This window comes from Thamnophis sirtalis, unplaced genomic scaffold, assembly GCF_051295495.1.
Source record: "Thamnophis sirtalis isolate CommonGarterSnake01/CBP01778 unplaced genomic scaffold, rThaSir2_p1.2 scaffold_3, whole genome shotgun sequence".
Lineage (NCBI taxonomy): Eukaryota > Metazoa > Chordata > Lepidosauria > Squamata > Natricidae > Thamnophis > Thamnophis sirtalis.
In genome coordinates this window covers 74,735,889-74,754,802 of record NW_028261383.1, presented here as the reverse complement: position 1 = coordinate 74,754,802, position 18,914 = coordinate 74,735,889, and the positions used below count along the sequence as shown (strand labels likewise).

Below are 18,914 nucleotides of genomic sequence, written 5' to 3'. Positions count from 1 at the left end.
TGTCAAAACTGTTCTTCTTGTCCAGTATTTAAGTCCTGGGTTGGAATGTGTAAGGTTCCTCTCCCTGTGCAAGATTCAGGAAAGATGAAAAAACATGTGATTTTTTTCATTGTAACAACCATCTTTTGGAATAGCCTTGCATGGGAACTTGAATAGTGCCTTCACACCTGATTTTTTTAGAAAGATAGTTAAAAAGGAGCTGTTCAGACAGGTTCAGGACTTAAAATCAGATAATGAAGGCAACGATAATGATGTTTGGAATATGAGTTTAAATTTTGATGATTTTGTTTTTGTTATTAATGCATTTGTTATGGTATGCAAGTAGCCTTCAATTTATGACCATTCATTTAACAACTGCTGAAAGTTATGCCAGTACTGAAAACAGTGACTTACAACCACTCCTTGTAATTATGGCCATTGCAGCTTCCCCCATCACTCATGGATCATTCTGCATTCAGGCACTTGGCAACTGGTATGTATTTATGATGGTTGCTGGAGGACTCCAACAAACTCAGTGGGGAAACTGGATTTGCTACACAACTACAACAACAAAAAAGGTCATAAAATTGGACATGGCTTACTTGCAATCACCTTGTTTAACAATAGAAGTTCTAGTTACAATTGTGGTTATAGGTTAACGGCTACCTATATAGACTTTGCCATGCTTACAGTATTGTTTTGGTAATCATCTTTAGCTGTAAACCACTATGAGGTTTGTGGAGTGTGGTGCATAATTATATAAATAATACTGATTTCCTTGGCTTTTACTAAGCAACAAAGCAAAAAACTTCTGAACTTTTGGTCTCTCATTTCAGAGAGGAAATGCTATGTTCTACATAGTGCTGCAAAATAATTGCTTCATAGTCATTTGTCTTAGTGCCAGGAGTGCCAGTTCTCAGTGTATCATTGGTAGTATAAATAGATATTTCTTCAGAATTTTTTTCAGAACGCAATGCAGCCATATAGCAACAACAAACCTTTAAATATTTCTCTGGAGCCTCATTTGATTAAAAAGTGAAAACAGCCTTGTAATACTTAGAACATTGCTGCTGCTTTTAGAGAGGAAGGAAGGATTCATAGCTTGCAGCTCTGCAGATAAACTGGTTTCCTGAACAGTGAGGAACAGCTAGTTCCATGCTGCACTCTATATCTGATAGAAATATCATGGCTGGCAAATTTTACTAAAACACTAGAATTTACTAACTGAAGACTCGTCTAAGTATTGTGCAAAAGCAAGGGTATCTATGGTAACTCTGATATTCCTGAGCTAGAAAACTCAGCATCCCTAGGAAGCATCCCTAGTGAGAGATCCTGTGAGAGAATAATTTAAACATTTAACACAGTACCAACAGCAATGACTAAAGGGGTGCCTGAGTTTGCCTGCCTTTATCCTAAGCTTGGTTTTAGCATAGCATTCTTTGTGAACCCAACATTTGTGGTTTATTTAATCAAGCAAACAGTGATTCTGCTTAACCTTTTTACCCAAAAACTCAGTCATGCTGAAAGATTTCTGAGCTACAAGTTTGTCCTGAGCGCTAGGATGAAAAGAATCTCATAGCCTTCATTCCGCACACATGCACAACTCCTGGATTTTCTTTCTCATTTTGGAAGAATGTGGACCACCATGGCACCCCTTTAGTCATTGCTGTTTGTTTGGTGTCAACAACAAAAAAAGTTAAAAGAACCTGTGGTCTTTGTATACTGAATTTTGAAACAAGAAGAAAACAGATTGCTCTAGCAATTGCAGGATGTGAAAGAGGAGGGGATACATATGTTCTCTCTCTCCTTATTTGGGTTGTTTTGCTGGAAGGATTCTAGGCTGAGCAAGCCATCAGTTTAACTTTGGTAGTTTCTATTTGACAGAGATCTACTAAAAGGGCCTTCAATGCAATTGTGTAGCTGCTTCTTTAGAGCCTGTCCTAAATTTTCTACCTTCCCCAAAGTCTCCTGTCATGCACAGCTGGCCTTGGGTCTGTGTTTTCTTTCATTTGAGACCAGAAGCAGTGAAGAAGTGTTCTTGATTGCCCTTATCATAGTGCTGTGATGGTGAGCCTATGGCATACAGGCTGGAAGTGATAAGTAGAGACATCTCTCCAGGCGCCTGGGCTGTTACCCGTTGCTCTTCTGGGTTCCGGAGAGCTGGTCAGCTGGTCTTCACGTACCAGAAGAGCAGCTGCCCGGTGCACATGTGCGCGCTGGGAAGTTGATCTTCCACTTTTCGCCACATGCATGTGCACTAGCTAGCTTGTCTTCGCACATGCATGCATGCCAGGAACCAGATGGCTGGTGCGCATGCTGGAAAACGGAAGATCACTCGGTGCCGAAAAGGTTCACCAACACTGTCCTAATGCCTATCAACGGAAGGAGAGTGACTTATTTATATGTTTTGTTGTCTTAATGTTGTTGATGGTGTCCTGAAGTTGTGTAAGTAATAAATAAATAAAAACTTCCTTTATGCAAAGAGGGATTAGGACAACAAAATGGAAAAAGTATAGGTAGTTCTCGACTTACGATCACAATTGAGGCCAACATTTCTGTTGTTAACTGAGACATTTCAGACATTTAAGTGAGTTTTATGACCTTTCTTGCCACAGGTGTTAAGTGAATCACTGCAGTTGATCAGTTAGTAACTGGATTATTAAGTGGATCTGGCTTCCCCGTCAACTTTGCTTGTCAGAAGGTCGCAAAAGGTGATCACAAAACTTTGGGGCCCAGCAATGGTCATAAGTATGAAGCTGTTTCAGAGCAACTGAATTTTGATCACATGACCGTGGGGTTGCTGCAAAGGTCGTAACTGTGAAAAACAGTCCTAAGTCACTTTTTAAAATACCGTCGTAACTTTGAATGCTCACTAAATGAACTGTTGTAAGTTGAGGACTACCTGTATTAATTCTCTGATGTGCTGACGTGAGAATCCAAAGTATGGGTATTGACTCCGCCTTCTTCCTTTTAGAGACTGAATCCATAAACTTTTTCAGCCACGCCTCTCCTGGCTAACTCCCAATTTGATGCAGTCTTAACATCCGAGAGAGACGTATATAGTTAAGCTAGTCAGAATGAAGTTTTGTGTTTTCTTTGGATTCTCAGGTCAGAGAGATTATCAGTGTTTAGTAAGCAGCCTGTTTCAGCCTTCCAAATATCAGAGTGCCTACCGCTTTAAGAGCAGCGGAGGGGGGAACAGAAGGCTGGGACCTTGGAAGCATCTCTTCTGGGGCATAGGGGGAAGGAATGCAAAAGAGGGCTTGAAGTGGGGAGAAACTGTTCTGCTAAACCTGCAATTGGCCCTAAGATCAACACCGTGGTATCCGCTTCTTTTTAGCACCTGTCTTTTGCATTCCTCTTTTGCCTTTAATTTCCTTTGATTGATTTCGTGCCATCAAGTCATATTTTTTTACTCCTAGCAACCATGGATAGATTTTCTCCATGACACTCTGTCCCTCACCTGGACTTCCAGGTCTTCCAATAGTGCATTCATCACCACCGAAACTTAGTTCACCTACCTTGCCGCGGATCGTCCTCTTTCCTTCTACCTTTCCCAACATTAGAGCCTTCTTCAGAGAGTTGCACCTTCCTCTAGGACACTGGTGGCACGTGGAGCCCTCTTTGAGGGCATGCAAGCCGTCCCCCAGCTCAGCTCCACTGCACACGCGCATGCGCCTACTCCCGTGGGCCAGCTGATTTTGGGGTTTCTGTCATGCATACAGGAGACCCGCGCCCATGCGCATCTACCCCGCAGCCCATTTTTGATCCTACGAGGCTTCAGGGAGGTCTGCTAGGCCCAAAATGTGGCACGGGAGGGAGATGTATTCACGTGCAGAGGGGGGGAAAGCACAGAGATCATGTGCATGTGGCGGGGTTATGCACACACGTACAGGGCTGGGTGCATTGCATTGTGGGTGTGGGCACACACGTGTGCGCTGTCAACATGCGTACGATTTTGGCACACGAGGACAAAAAGTTTAGCCATCGCTGCTCTAGGATTTATACAGAAATGCACAGATCCAGAGATTGGCATCTTGGGAATATTGGCTTTCATTAACAGTACAAATGGATTGACTTATTTATTAAATAGCATACCTCAGCGGTGATGGATTGGGACTTGAAAAGCTACTGGTACATTCAAAGAGCAAATATATGAAGTACAGGTCATCTTCAACTTAACAACAGTTCATTTAGTGACCATTAGAAGTTACAACAGCAGTGAAAGAGTGACTTGTGACCATTTCTCACACTTAATGACCATTGCAGCATCCCCATGGTCACATGATTTACATTTGGATGCTTGGCAAGTGGTTCATATTTGGGATGGTCGCAGGGTCCCAGAGTCATGTGATCACCTTTCGAGATCTTCTGAGGAGCAAAGTCAACAGGGAAGCCAGAGTTACTCAACAACCACGTTGCTAATTTAACAATTTCAGGGATTCACTTAATAGCTGTGGCAAGAAAAGTTGTAAAATGGGGCAAAACTCACTTAACAAATTTCTCATTTCACAACATAAATTTTGGGTTCGATGGTGGTCATATGTTGAGGACTACCTGTACTTTTGGGCTTCATGAAGCTAGGTGAATGCAATGGTTCTGAGATCTCTCTGGTCCAGAACCCACTTCTCCTCATGTTTTAACCAGTATAAATGTGTGTTTGGGTGCCTGCTGAAAGCCGGACTGAAGCTTGACGACAGTTTTGGATGGCTGTGTTTGCAGTTTCCTGGTTATATGGAAGCATCGTCAACACGAGTCTTGATATGAAATAACTTTCCTTGTAGCACATCTGTGATGTGGCTCATGCATTTGATGTCCTCTTTGATGTTAATGGGAGGGAATGCAGTGGAACAGATACTGCTTTGGTGTTGATTGATCCTGAGATGCGCTCAGTGATTGCCCCAGCAACCCTTCAGAGCAGCTGTTCGCTAACAGGCGACACTGTAATCGCTTTCTTTTCTAAAGTAGAGAAACTGGGCGTTTACTGGGACATATTTTTTTTCCATTTTGCAAATGTCAATGTGGGCCTTAGGTCTTTCCTGCAAGAGGTCTCTGTTATTAAAACTGATTAAACACTCCAGATTGTACATTTAATATTGACAAGAGATTCATTTTGGAAAGTTTACAGATTCATATAATTATTGTTAAACTTTGTACGTTAACCATGACTTTCTTACAAATGGTCTGCAGAGTGCAAAAACTTTTTTTTTTAATTTGCATCTTCAAAATCTTGGTGCGTCTTATACTCTGGTGCATCTTATATTCCGAAAAATAAATAAAAAGTATTTATTTATGGTGTGAAGAGTAATGCTATCTGCTGTCTTCAGTAATTGTACCACTAGTTATTGGTTTTGTGGGAATGGATGCTTTGTTGATGTTTAAATTTGGTAGCAATGGAAACCTTACCACCTACCATACTTTCAAGGTCATAAAAATTATCCTTGAAGAATCCACATCAGAAAGGCAGAAGACAAATGCCAAAGCAGCTCCAGTTCTGATTCCTTTGTAAATGTTTTTCCTCAGCAAGCTGGCCAGCCTGGGGTGGGGGTGTGGGGCTGTCAAAGGCAAAACATATCTGTCACAGGAGTAAAATCAGAAGTGTTTTTCCTGCCCATCTTCATCCCATTTTCCAGCCGTCCTCTCAGCCTGCCTGGTCTGCACAGCAGGAAATGCTGTACATTTAATAAACTGTCACTTGAGCCCACCTTGCTTTTGGAAGCCAACAGACTGCTAAATTTGGGATATTATGTTTGCCCCAGCCAAGTATCAAGTTCTCTGGATCACATGTGCTTCCAGCTGGTATTTAACTCTGGAACCTCTGTGAAAGTGAAATGCATACTTCCCCAGACAGCCTCGATCAGAACTAGGGAAATCATCTCCTTTTTTTCATTGTTCTAGTCTTTTACTTTCAGGTTTCTCTCAGGTTTTCCCCTTTTTTTTTGCCATTTCCTTTATTGTGTCAGAGAGTGGAATAACTTTGGGAATCAAATTCTGATCAGCATGTTTCTGATTCTTTTAGCCACTACGGAATTAAAGGACTTTTTTGCAAAGGCTCGGAATGGTTCGATCCGCCTGATCAAAATCGTAATTGAGGATGGTAAGTTTTCATTTCCTTGACATTTTCAACCCGCTTGTTAAAACCTGCTCTGCACCTTCCCAGCATCAATTTTAACGGAGTACAGTGGTGGGTGTTGCGCATTCAACCTATCAATGAGCAATTCTGGTGGAAGCTGCTACAAAATAATTACTCAGGAGTCAGGACCAGCAACTGTGACTTCAGGTGACAAGTGTGGAATCAGCACAGCTGTACATTTAAAGAAGCAAATAATGTTGTTAGTTGTTCCTCCCCTTGGCTTCTTTTCAGACAGTTCTCTTTGATGTGCATAGTGCATTCATGTTTTCAATCATTATTCCTATGAGTATCCTGGGAAAAATAAACAGACACTCAGTAGCTAGAATAAAGGGGTTGTTGTTTGGCCAAGACATGAAGACCTGTTTTCTAATGTGATGGTTTTTCAATAAAGCAGTTTTGTCCCAGTTTTTAAATTGCCATTAAAGTGTGTGTCTTTTGGTGCAAAGTTCAATAAGAACTCCAGCATGGCTGTGTCAGCATTGCCTTAGTTGTAATATTGTCCAAGAGTCGATCCCGTTGAGTTCAGTTATGCTTAAACCAGATTAGCAGATATAGGAATGTTCAGTCTTATGAAATGATTTTGTTTGTTTTTATCTGTTTAGACATTTTTTCCCTGTTAACTCCTTTTAGCAAAAAGCCGTAGATTACACTCAGCCCTCAGTACCCCTTTAGTAGAAGAGTGGGCACAGCCTACATTTGGAGATTGATGTTTGGGGTGGAATGGCACCACGTTTTAAGGGGCAGAATTGCTATGTGAAGCCTTGTAGGCATCAAGACAATTCACTTCACACTTTAAAAATCTTCAAGTTCTGAATCCTTAGGGTTTCCCCTAATTTAGATCATAATTCATGCAAAGTTGATAACACACCTTTCATTCCTTAAAACTCACTTCAGTTCCTCCTAACCCCAGAACTAGGCCCCGCCTACTGGTGATCTGGTGATCTTCTGAGGTTACTGGTCATGCCACTCGTATCTCCTGTTAAAATGGAAAGAAAATGGCCCATCTGAAGATCTGAGCTGGGCCCCACTGAACACAGAGAACCCATATAGTGTGGAAAAACCACTGATCTGTTTAAAATGATTATCCAGTAATAGCTATTGTGCTTTGAATGTTGGTTCTTTTAATATTGGGTTACCAAACCAAGTGTAATTATGTGGGGGAGAAAAGTAAGGGCAATGTTTCTCAACCTTGGCAACTTTAAGAGGGATTGACTACAGTTCCCAGTTTTCTCTAGCCAGCATGCTAGGGAGCCAAACAAGTTGCTAAGGCTGAAAAACACTGATTCTTTTTATGTTTAGGAAAAATGTTGTACCTGAAGGAGCCTCTCTTCATGTTAGAAGCTCCTCCCAATTTGAAAAACCCAAACATAATTTTTTTTCCATGAGAACTAGACTCTTGTTTTTCCAAATTGTTTATATTCTTGTTTACTGGAGATCAGTTACATCCTGGTGGAATGCCATCCCCATATCATCTTTCAAATGTTCATCTTTCACTCTGCCCTGATGTGTTTATTCCGTTGCATTGGATAATGAATCAGGAAGATAACATTTATTCATAACTATAGGCTACCCTAATATTTTTCAAGTAGAAGCGTAGATCTGTGTACGCTAGAACTCTTATTATTTAAATTGCTTGGACATTATGTCACTCTCGTTAGATTCCTATGTAAACTTCACTACAGGTGGTCCTTGACTTATGACAACAATTGAGCCCAGAGTTATGGTTGTAAGATCATTTGTGGGGATAATTGCTTTTCTCAGTGGCTGGCAAACCACGCTGAGGATGCAACGTCAGCACAATGATCCTTCCTTAATAAGTATGAAGCCTGAGGAATGCAACTCAGCACAATGATCATTAACCTGATCCTTCCTTAATAAGTGTGGGCACGTAGGCACATTCCATCGCTTGCAACAATAATCCATGAGCTGTCCATTAACCTTCTCAACTATAGTTTAGACACTGTCTAGCTAATCCAATCAGTACAAAGTGTACTTTGATCAATGAATCAGTTTCTGCCACGATAGCTGTATATGACAATAAAAAGGGAGCTCTCACGAGCTGTTCGGGGTGCCTTCCCATTAAGCGTCTTCCTGCCTGTCTGCGTCTTTCTTTATCACAACAACAATCATTAAGCAAGGTGCCCAGATGATTGCCTCATTTAATGATCACCATCGCAGTTTTCCCCATGGTGGTCATTAAACAGAGCACAGGATGCCTTGGAGTTAAGAGGCCTAATGCAGGCTTCCCTAGCTTACACATGAGCTGCCTGGGTCTCCCAGGGCCGCCTCCACCCCCTGAGGTACCTGTTTCACTGGTCCCACCCCAAACACCCAAATGTTATGTATGTAACCAGAGGAGCAGTGCAGCAGCTCTAACCTAAGGTAAAGGTTGTAAGCCCCTTCATACAGCATCGTTGTAATTTCGAATGGTGGCTGAACAAATGGTTGTAAGTCAAATATTATCTGTACTCTATCCTTTTGATTTGTCTCTATACACACAGACACATCCATTGGATTCATGCTCCCCCACCCATTTTTAAATTTTAAATTATTTTACATTTACACACTATTTGGCAGTTTATTGGGAGACAAATTCTCATATTTTTTAGATTATTTACAATATACATGTTATTGCATGCAGTTCTACCTATATAACTGCAATATACTTTTGTAAGTTATTTTAATATGTATTTTTGTACGTTGCTTTAATTAATGTCCTTAGTGTTTGTATTCCCTTCGCTAACACTATTATTTTAAGGCATGATATCAAAAGGGGATTATGTGTCAGTTTACCCATGTATACAAGAAAGACAGATTAAAGCAGTCCACAGTTTCATTTCCACCCTTAACTCTAAACCTCTTTGAGTTTCCCCATTGGCTTAGGAATGATGGCAATTTGGCAGTTTATTCAAAGTGGAAGTGTTTTAGATCTTTCTGCACTTAGCTTACCAGCCCTCTAAAAAATAGGCAAAGTCTCATATTCCTTCATGGAATACGATTTTCCAAAGAGTACAGGAGAACTTTCATCCATTACTAAATAGGGACAATCTAGGCAGTGCTTCAGTTGCATACTCTTTGGTTTAGATCTTATCTAAAGTTCAGATGGTACATGACCTTCCCTTCCGTTTTATATCGCTGATGTGGTTGTTACGTATTTAGAATGAGTAGATGCATTCTATGAATGCAACCTAGGAAGCTTTCTTAATAATCATCAGTGGATGAGGTATTTATATCTCTGTGATATGCCACTCTAAAACTTGAGGGCTTATGGGGTACTGACGTAAGAGGAATTTAAAATATGACCCTTTCTAATATCTATATTTGGCTAACAGATAGTACTAGGGTCAACGGAGATAGAGGACAAATACTGAGATAATGTAGGAGAAGACAGATCTCAGGAAGTCCTAGCCATAACCAACTTAGGGTGAGCTCAGAAGCTAACCCTGGGTTAGAACTTGTATAGCAATTGCCTGGAAATTCTTAGGTGAGATTAGGATATTGAAAAAAATCCAGAAGGCAGCAATGTCAAACGGCAATACCAAGAAAACGTACTGTATTTTTCAGAGTATAAGATGCTCTGAAGTATAAGACGCACCTAGCTTTTGGGGAGGAAAACAAGGAGAAAAAATCTGCTTCTGCCTCCCAGCAATTTACCTCCTTGCAACGAACAGCAAACAGTACAGACGACATACACTGTTTGTGGTGTTACATTTCAGACTATACTTGTACAGATGCTGTTAAAATTGATGTGGCTTTCTGGAAGTATAGTTATTCTCTGCTATTTAAAAGAAGATACAATAGCACTGGGCCTCTTCAGATCAATTTTCTAGATCAAAATGCTTCTTCATTTTGTTAAGTTGTCTAGAACAATAATAAAGCAGTCTTTAAAAAATAACTCTAATAATTTGAACATTCTATAGGCATTTATGGTTATTGACTGACTTCCTTTCAGCAAACAGCCTGATTAGCACAAGAAAAAAAATCTGTCTCTGCCTCCCAGCAATTTGCCTCCTACAGCAAACAGCAAGTTTCACTTTCAATTTCAGCAGGGGCCTCCCGATCATCAGCTGTTTCAGGCTGGAGGGATTGCCATAGCTTATTGCTGCCTGTGCAAGCCCCATTTTCCCCATTTCCTGAAAGGAGGTAAATTGCTGGGAGGCAGAGGCCAAAGCGTGGAGCCCAGTGGGTGGGTGGGACTACATTCAGTGTATAAGACGCACCCAATTTTTCACCCTCTTTTTTGGGGAGGGGGAAGGTGCAAGACTCTGAAAAATATGGCACATCACCAAAAGTCAATTTTGACTTGAGGGGATCTTTACCATTTTTAAAGGAGGACAGAAACATAAATCAAGAACTCTGTTTTAGAGATTCTTAATAATATGGAAGGAAGGTGACCAAAAACGTTGTTTAAGAAAGTTGCCTGGTTGTTATAATTGAACAGACTGGGAATAGAATAGGAATCTGCTGTTGCTATTATAAGACAAATGCTACTTTAACATAAATTGTTTTAATGGCTTTAAGAAAAGTATCTCTTAATTTTTTAGTTGCCTTGAAAGTATATGCAGCAATTATCATGTTGTTTGGAGCTAATTTTTGCATCATGCTAACTTTCAAAGGAGTCGAGGAGTTTCAAACAACTTTCCCCATGTGGAATGAATGTATGAAGATGCTTATGGGCTATTCCAAGTTAATTGGGTGATGATCTATCAATGGGGCTTGTGCCTATGACTCCATGTCTTTTGTTTGTGTGGCTGCTGTGAGAGGAGGGTTGGTGCATGTACTGAATGAAAGCATTAGTGTCTCTTATTTATGGGGAGAACCTGGTAGCAGAGGCAGGGATCACCCAGAGCACCCCTTCACTTCCCTAGATATTATTTTGATGTTTGAGAGATATTCTTTAATCCTTTGCTGTTGATGAAAACTGACATCTTTTAGTGCAACTATACCCCATTCAATGGGCATTTATTTTTATAGTATATTTACAAGGATAGAAAAGTTTTCAATTTTGCTTTTGTTTTAATCAAAGCCATGACATATCTACACGAGAAGCTTTCTCTTTGCCATCATCCGTTCACTACCCATTTCCAAACCACCATTAAGCCACCTAAGAACTTAAATGTTTCTCGGTCTCTGCTTTGTTTAAATGGATAGAAAGAATTCTACAGAAAAGAACAACTCCTGGCTCTGAGAAACATCAAAAATCCATCTGACGGGCATTAAAAATATGACAGCTGACTCCTGTAAGCACAGCAACAGGTTCAAAGTGATTTCCTATCCTTGGCTCACAGAGAGTGTTCAAGGAATTCAGAATCATTTCAGCAGTTCCTGGCAATTGTATCAGTAAGGAGAGCTGCTCCAGGAAAATTATTTCTGTGGAATGTACTTTTAGTAGCTATTAAGAGGGGAGGGGGTATAATATTTTCCAAGTTTTCAGTTGGCTAAATTGGGTTTTTAAAACAGTGTTTGAAGGAGAGGAAGGGAGAGGGAGAGAGAGAAAACGCTTGCCTTAAATCACTTCTCTTGATAATAGAGGTAGATATTTGAGTATTGTCTTCAAAGTCTGTCCATCCCACTGTTTTTTTTAAAAAAATGCTAACTTTGTTCACTTTCTTTCATTGATGTATAACATACCATTTCCTCAAGGAAATACCAATTGTGAGAGGAATCTTCAAAACAATACTTTCAGCAAGGGAAATTGACAGAAAAAAATTAAATGTAATCACAGTTCAGTAAGAATGCTAGATTGTATTCCGTGAGAATGCAGTGTTAGTATCTTTTTCTGACAGTCCTCCAGAGATGTAGGGCTATAGTTCATTGCTGTCTTTCACCACTGAAATACAGTGAGCACCAAGTGCCAAATCCTAAGTAAAGAGCTGAAGTGCCTTGGTTAACAGTATTTGTATACTTTTTATCCACTAGATCAGGGGTGTCAAACTCAAGGCCCGTGGGCCAGATCTGGCCCTTGGGGTGCTTAAATCTGGCCCGTGGGACTGGCCTGGAAATAGCAGAGGATCAACCCATGATGCATCTGGTAGCCAAAACAGGGCGGCAGCACGTTTGTGGCCCCCCACGCCCTGTTTTCAACCTGGACTGCCTTCTGCAGTATTTTGTCGGCCAAAACCACATGAGGTTCCTCCACACCCTGTTTTGGCCAGCAAGGTGTTGCAGGAGTCAGCCATTCCATCTCTCCCCTCCCCACCCCAAAGTCGGCCAGCCTGCGGAGAACTACAATGCTGATCCGGCCCTTGAAGAAATCCAATTTGACACCCCTGAACTAGATGATGATACATATGTCACAGCCTTGATAGATGGACTGGGAATTCGGGAAATTACAATTATTTAGAAGAAACAAGACAAGGAAATACAGGTGACAAAAGTCACAGTGAACAATTACAATGGTATCTTTCTATGTTGTAACACCAATGTCAAATTAGGTGAGAATCTCCAACAAACTTAGATTCAGTGCTATAACTGATTTCATAAGGTAAGTTCCCCAAAATTCAATGGGATGTCAATTTGCTGTCACAGGAGTGTCCTCTAAGACATTTAGAAAAGTATTTAAATTTTCTTCTTTAGCCCTATCTTTCTTCACTTTTGCTAACATACTGACTTCTGCTAGAACAGAGTATCCCATTCAACTGCCTATGCATATTCTAGCCTCTTCTATTCTGTCCTGAATTCCATAAGACAGGACATATATAGCAGAGAGATTAGATCGAAGATGATAGATAGATAGATAGATAGATAGATAGATAGATAGATAGATAGATAGATAGATAGATAGATAGATGATAGATAGATAGATAGATAGATAGATAGATAGATAGATAGATAGATAGATAGATAGATAGATGATAGATTGATTCTGAGTAAAGAAACTGGTTGTCTGTATCTTCTTCTGAGAGCAGATTGTTCATTGGGTACACGTGCCCTCAGAAGCATCTCTTCTAAACGAGCAAAAATTGGCAAGACAAAGCTGTTACATAAACGGTTTCCTTTTTCATTTTTTTTAAAGTTTAATTAAAGTTGTCATTTGTCCAAAGTATTTTCTTTTGTTTCAGAGACATTCTTGTCCTCAAGTAATGATTACTTGCTTATGAAGAAATTTTTTAGATTTTTAAAAAGAAAGTACAGTAAAATTGATTTCTTTTTTTAAAAAACATAGAAATTGGAACAGGTCAAATATCAGATGCATCTGAAGAAATGGTGTTAAAATAATATTACCTGCAAGGATCACCATCTGTAGGTGCCTTAGTTGAAAAAGGGGAAGCTTGCAAGTTTTCAGGGTTTCCAGACATGGTCAGTCAAGCAATAACACAAGCTTTCTTTAAATGTTGAAAAATGTTATCTGGAATCGGCAGGGAGATGGTAGGCCAGTGCACTCTCTTCCAAAGCTTTACACAGCCTCTAACATTTTCCCACAATCATAGAAGCTAAATGGTTTTATAGGAATAGTTGTCCCAGATCTAAGAGATGTGGAAAGTGGGTGGTCTGCTGGTTCTTAATAGAACTCCATTTGTTGTTAAAGAGAAGTTAAATACCGGTAATGAATGCCTGGAACATCTTTTAAGAATAATCCGACACTAAAAGTAAAAAATTTAGCAGAAATGGCTAAAATATCAGCATATCTCAAGGATCATTCAGACCAGAAATATAAGTTGGAGTGGAGAAGATGGATTGATTATATTCAAAATAAATATGGGACTAAGAAACTCCAGATAGCTTATAATTGAAGGAGCAAGGAATGATATAACTTGTTTAGAGTTAGCTTAACAAAAGGGGAGTTAAAGTACAAGTGAGGGATGATGCTAAAGTCTGTTAGTTTACTTTAGAATATGATTGTTAAAGATTTATACCCCGTATTTGCTCTGGGAGGTTGGGGGGGAGGTAGGTTAGGGTGGGGGAGGGGAGGTAAATATTGGTAAAAGCTTTTAAAACTTTAATTAAAAAAAAGATAAAAACAAAAAACGAAGAATAATCCATAAGAGGCCTAAATATGGACATTTCATGTAGTTACTTAAAGCTTGACCATCATCAAAGATAGAAAATGTAAAATAAACTGATATCTCTGGACATTTCATTCTACATTTTATCCCGCTCTGTTGGTTCACTTTTTAGCTAGTATATTGTAGTGTAGGTGTTGGAAAAACATTTAGCTTTTCTCCATAGTGAGGGGGGAGGAGTATCCAGGATGGGTGTTGACTTTGTCCTCTCATGATTGGATGAGTCAGATAAGCTCTTTGGGTAACGCCCCCTGGCCAGCAGGACTACCCATTCTTCTGACTCATCTCAAGGAAAAGTTGCACTACTCAGTAACTCCAGTAATTTACAAAGGAGTAAGGAAAATAAACTTGGATCCGGCGAATCCTGCCTCCCTTCATCGAACACAGCCTCCTCCTGCAAGGACTGGACTGCCACAAGCCCCCTGGGGCGGCACGCTGCCCTGGCCACTGAGTGAGACGGAGTCACTCAGGGAGGACAATTGCCGGGCAGGCAGGAGGAGAGGGCAATATGCTTCCTAGAAGCAGCCCTTAATGCAGAGGCTAATCAGGAGCAGAAGCGCTCCTCTGCTCCCCTCGGGTTGAGCCACGAAGCTGGCTAAAATACCCTGGAACACCTGTGCTGGCAGCCGACAAGGTGAGAGCCGGAAAGGCTTAAAAAGAGCTGCGTAAGACAGGGGAGAGAGCTGCAGCCATGGCAAGCCTGCAAAGGCAAAAGCCATTTCCATGTGCTCCAGCAAGGAGGAGCCGTTTGAATTTGGAGCCGGGGCCATCTTGAAACCACATGGTCCAAGATGGCTGCCCCCAGCAGCTCAGAGCCTCAACTCTCAGCCCTCCAGCCACAACCGGAGGCTTGTGGAGCCCTTGAAAGGTGAGAAACCATCGCAGAGGCATTAGCCAAGGGCGGGGGAGGCAGCAAAGGGCCAACAGGAGGCTTGTTAAGGGAGTTAGAGGCAGGCGGTGGATCCCCCCCCCTACTTCCTAGATGAATCAAGACTGCACGAAACCCCCCCCCCCACCTGAGAACTCCTCACCTCCCAGAGGAGGATTCCCTTCGGCTTGGTGCTTCAGAAATCCTGCCTAAAAGCCCGTTCTCTCCCTTTCTAACTGCATAGTAACAGGAAAAGCCCCCCCCCCCACCCTTAAGGACACTCTCCTTTAAGGAGGAGAAAGAGACTTGGCGAGAATGCCATCAGAAAAAGGCTTCCAGCAAGAGCTGTGTTTTTTGGGGGGGGGCTAAGTCTCCTTCACCCTTAAGAAAATTCTCCTTGAGTAGGAGAAGGAGGGGGGAGGGGCGGGAAGTCCCTGAGTAGGAGGCAAAACAAAAGCTGTTTTTTGTGGCTAAGTTCTGAGGGCGGGGCGATGGCAATTGCCTTGCAAAACCATTTGGAAAGAAGGGGGGAGGGGCCCCACGTAAGGAAGAGTATTCAGCCCCCAGGAAGAGACAGAAGAACCTCCAATCAGGTTAGAGATTACCCCCCTCCCCCAAGGCTTTCCAAGGGTGGGGGTGAATAGGCAAAGAGCAAATGCTATACAATACAATACTATGCAATACAATAGCAGAAGGGGCAGGAACCTGGTAGGTCTTCTAGCCCAACCCCTCGCCTAAGCAGAAATTCCTACACCATTTCAGACAAATGGCTATCATTACTAGTCAGCCCTGTAGCTCAATGGTTAACAGCTGACTCTGTAAACCACTTAGGGCTGAAAGACCTATGAAGCAGTATATAATTCTAACTGCTATTGCTATTACCATCCAACAGCTGCTTAAAAATCTTCCACTGTTGGGGCATTCACAACGTCCGGAGGCAGGTTGTTCCACTGATTAATTGTCTAACTGTCAGGAAATTTCTCCCCAGTTCTAAGTTGCTTCTCTCCTTATTAGATTCCACCCATTACTTCTAATTCTGCACCCAGATGCCTTGGAGGATAATCAGGTTGCCTCTTCCCTGTGGCAACCCCTGAGATATTGGAACACTACTATCACGTCTCCACTAGTCTTTCCTTTCAGTAAACTAGACCTGCCCAATTCCTGCAACCGTTCTTCATAGGCCTTAGCCTCCAGCCTGATCCCTCTGTTGCTCTTCTCTGCACTCTCCCTAGAACCCCCACATCCTTTCTACATCATGGTGACCAAATTGAATGCAGAATTCCAATCTGGCCTTTCCAAGGCCTTATAAGGTGGAATGAACACTTCACGGGAGCTTGATTCTATTCCTCTGTTTATGCAGCCAAAAACTGTGTTAGGTTTTCTGGCAGCTATTGCACACCGCTGGCTCATATTAAAGGGTGGTCCACCAGGACTCCAAGATCCCCTTCACAGTTACTACTGTGGAGCAAGGTATTCTGTACCTGTGCACTTCACCTTCGTTGCCTAAAGGTAGAACCTTACCTCTTTGAATCCCATTTCCCTAAGTAGTGCCCAATGCTCAAGGGTACCAAGATCCTTCTGTATCTTTAGCCTGTATTCTGAAGTGTTGGCTATTCCTGCCAGCTTGGGGTCACCTGCTAACCTGATGACCCCCCCCCCCATCAGCATTTAACAAACAGAGAGCTAACAGTCATTCTGGCTCCTTCTCATGACCGCTTGAGATAACAGCAGTTCTTAAAGAAACAGTACTACTATCATGGCATTTATTTTGCTATCCCAAATGTTAGCTTACACACCTAACACCCTCATTCAAATCACTGATGAAGATGTTGAAGAGTACTGGGCTCAACCTGAGCCTTGGGGGACTCACTGCACTCTTCCCTCCATGAAGAGGCAGTCCCATTGAGGAGTATAGGTGTGTGCACCAGTTACCAAGGCACCTGGTGTGACTAGGTCTAATCCTCAGTCTTCTACTTTATCTAGTAGCAGGTTATGGTCTACCTTATCAGGACTTGCTGAAGTCCAAGTTAACTATATCAAGGGCATTCCTATGGTCCACTAGGGTTGTCACCGTAATCTAAGAAGATTTGTAGATTTAGATTTATTGAACATTTATAGGCCGCCCTTTTCCCTGAAGGGACTCAGGGTGGCTTACAACAATGGGGAAGGGAGTGCAAAACAAGACATAAAAGAAACGTGAATAAAAAATTAACTATAAAACACAACATTCATTATGGCTAGTCTAGTATGATCTGTTTTTGACAAACCCATGTTGGCTTTGGGCTCTCGAGCCGGTTTTCTCACTTTCTGAAGGGGGGGAATCACATCAGCAATTCTATAGTGGTTCTCCGGTACTCCAGGAGCTCTGATAGATATAGTTTCAGTTGTTTGGAGATCTCATCCGCCAGCTCCTTCAGATCCCTGGGGTGTAACCCGGTCCTGGGAATTGGACCTTGCCTAAGATAGACAGGCTACCATTTCTTCCCTATCTCATCTTGGGTCCCTAATCTGAATTTGGGGTGCTGTTTTTGATAGGTTGGATAGTTTATCCCTGCTGGTAAAGACAGATGCCAAGCACGAGTTAAATAGTTCGGCTCTACCCCTGCTGCCTGTCACCTTCGGGCCACTTTCTCCCAGCAAGGGACCAATTGTTTCCTTAATCTTTCTTGGTTTTATCAGGCGGGAAGATGCCCCCCCTTTTTGTATTTCATTTTATTATTATTATTGTTGTTGTGATTCTTGTTATTATTATTATTTTACCTTTGTGGCAGGCCTTATTGTGAGCCTTAGCTTCCCTCTCTTCATCGTTACACACACTCTAGTGGCTGCCCATTAAACACCATCGGGGTTTACATTCAGAATATCTCTGCGCTAATCCTAGCCATAGAATCATAGCACCCTTATGGCCGGGGGGGAAAAAAAAAAAAAAAAAAAAAAAAAAAAGGGTCAGATAGGCTGGTCCCCATGCCAGAACCCACCACAAACTCAGAATGGGATGCCCGACTATGAGAGATCGCAGAAGCACCTCAGATAGCCTATGAATTTAGACAACTTTCGCTGAGGGCAGAACATATAGCAGGGGTGGGATACATCAGAGCCGACTGGCTCAGCCGGACCAAGGGGACAGTTTGGAGCGGAAGCTGCAGCCAGCAATCTTCAAGGAAATGGCAGAGTGCTTCGGACACCCGGAGATCGACTTATCCGCCACGCCCTCAACGCTCAGCTCCTGAGGGTCATCTCCAGGTACCAGACATGGGGGGGGGCAGAAGGGGCGGACGATCTGCGAAGCCCCTGGACCAGGGGTTGTCGGTATGCCTTTCGCCCTTACCCCTGATCCCCAGGGTCATATGGGAAACCCTTCGGGAGGGGGCAGAAGGGGTTCTCTTGGTGCCTCTCTGGCCCCGGAGACTGTGGTTGCAGAGCTCCAGTCGCCTTCAACGGAGAGGCCATGGAGATTCCCCCTGGAGGGAATATCCCTTAACCAGGGGTCGCTGGAGCACCCAGACCGTCAATGGCTCCAGCTGACCGCTTAGCTCTTGGAACGGAGCATCCTGGGGAAAGACCCTCCCCCCCCCCCCAGGGTGATGCAGACTCCAGACTGCCCGCACACCTTCCACAGAGCGTATATATGGCTCCATGTGGCAGGCCTCTGCCTCATGGTGTAATTCCCTGGGGCACAATCCTAGCCAGGCCTCAGTGCCTCAGATTCTGGACCTCTTCCAGGCAGGCCGGGACAGAGGGTTAGCTTCTAACACAATTAGGAGACAGGTCCCAGACTTCTCGCCAGTTGTCCTGCGTGGCAGGAACCAGAGCTCGACTCACCTTCCTGTGGTCAGACAATTCCTCAAGGGGGCTTCCAACCCCAAACCGCACGCAGCGTTCAAGTACCATTCCTGGGACTTACACAGGGTAGGGGACGCTCCAATAGGTG

The 18,914-nt window shown here is 42.5% G+C and overlaps 1 protein-coding gene across 1 annotated transcript in view; it reads left to right on the top strand.

Annotated features, from left to right (window-relative positions):
• TWF2 (twinfilin actin binding protein 2) overlaps positions 1 to 18,914 on the top strand; it is a 76,230-nt gene that overhangs the window by 13,198 nt on the left and 44,118 nt on the right. Inside the window, exon 2 of the mRNA XM_087709194.1 lies at positions 5,999 to 6,076. Coding sequence (XP_087565320.1) covers positions 5,999 to 6,076 — 78 coding nt within the window. The remainder of the gene's footprint in view (positions 1 to 5,998; positions 6,077 to 18,914) is intronic.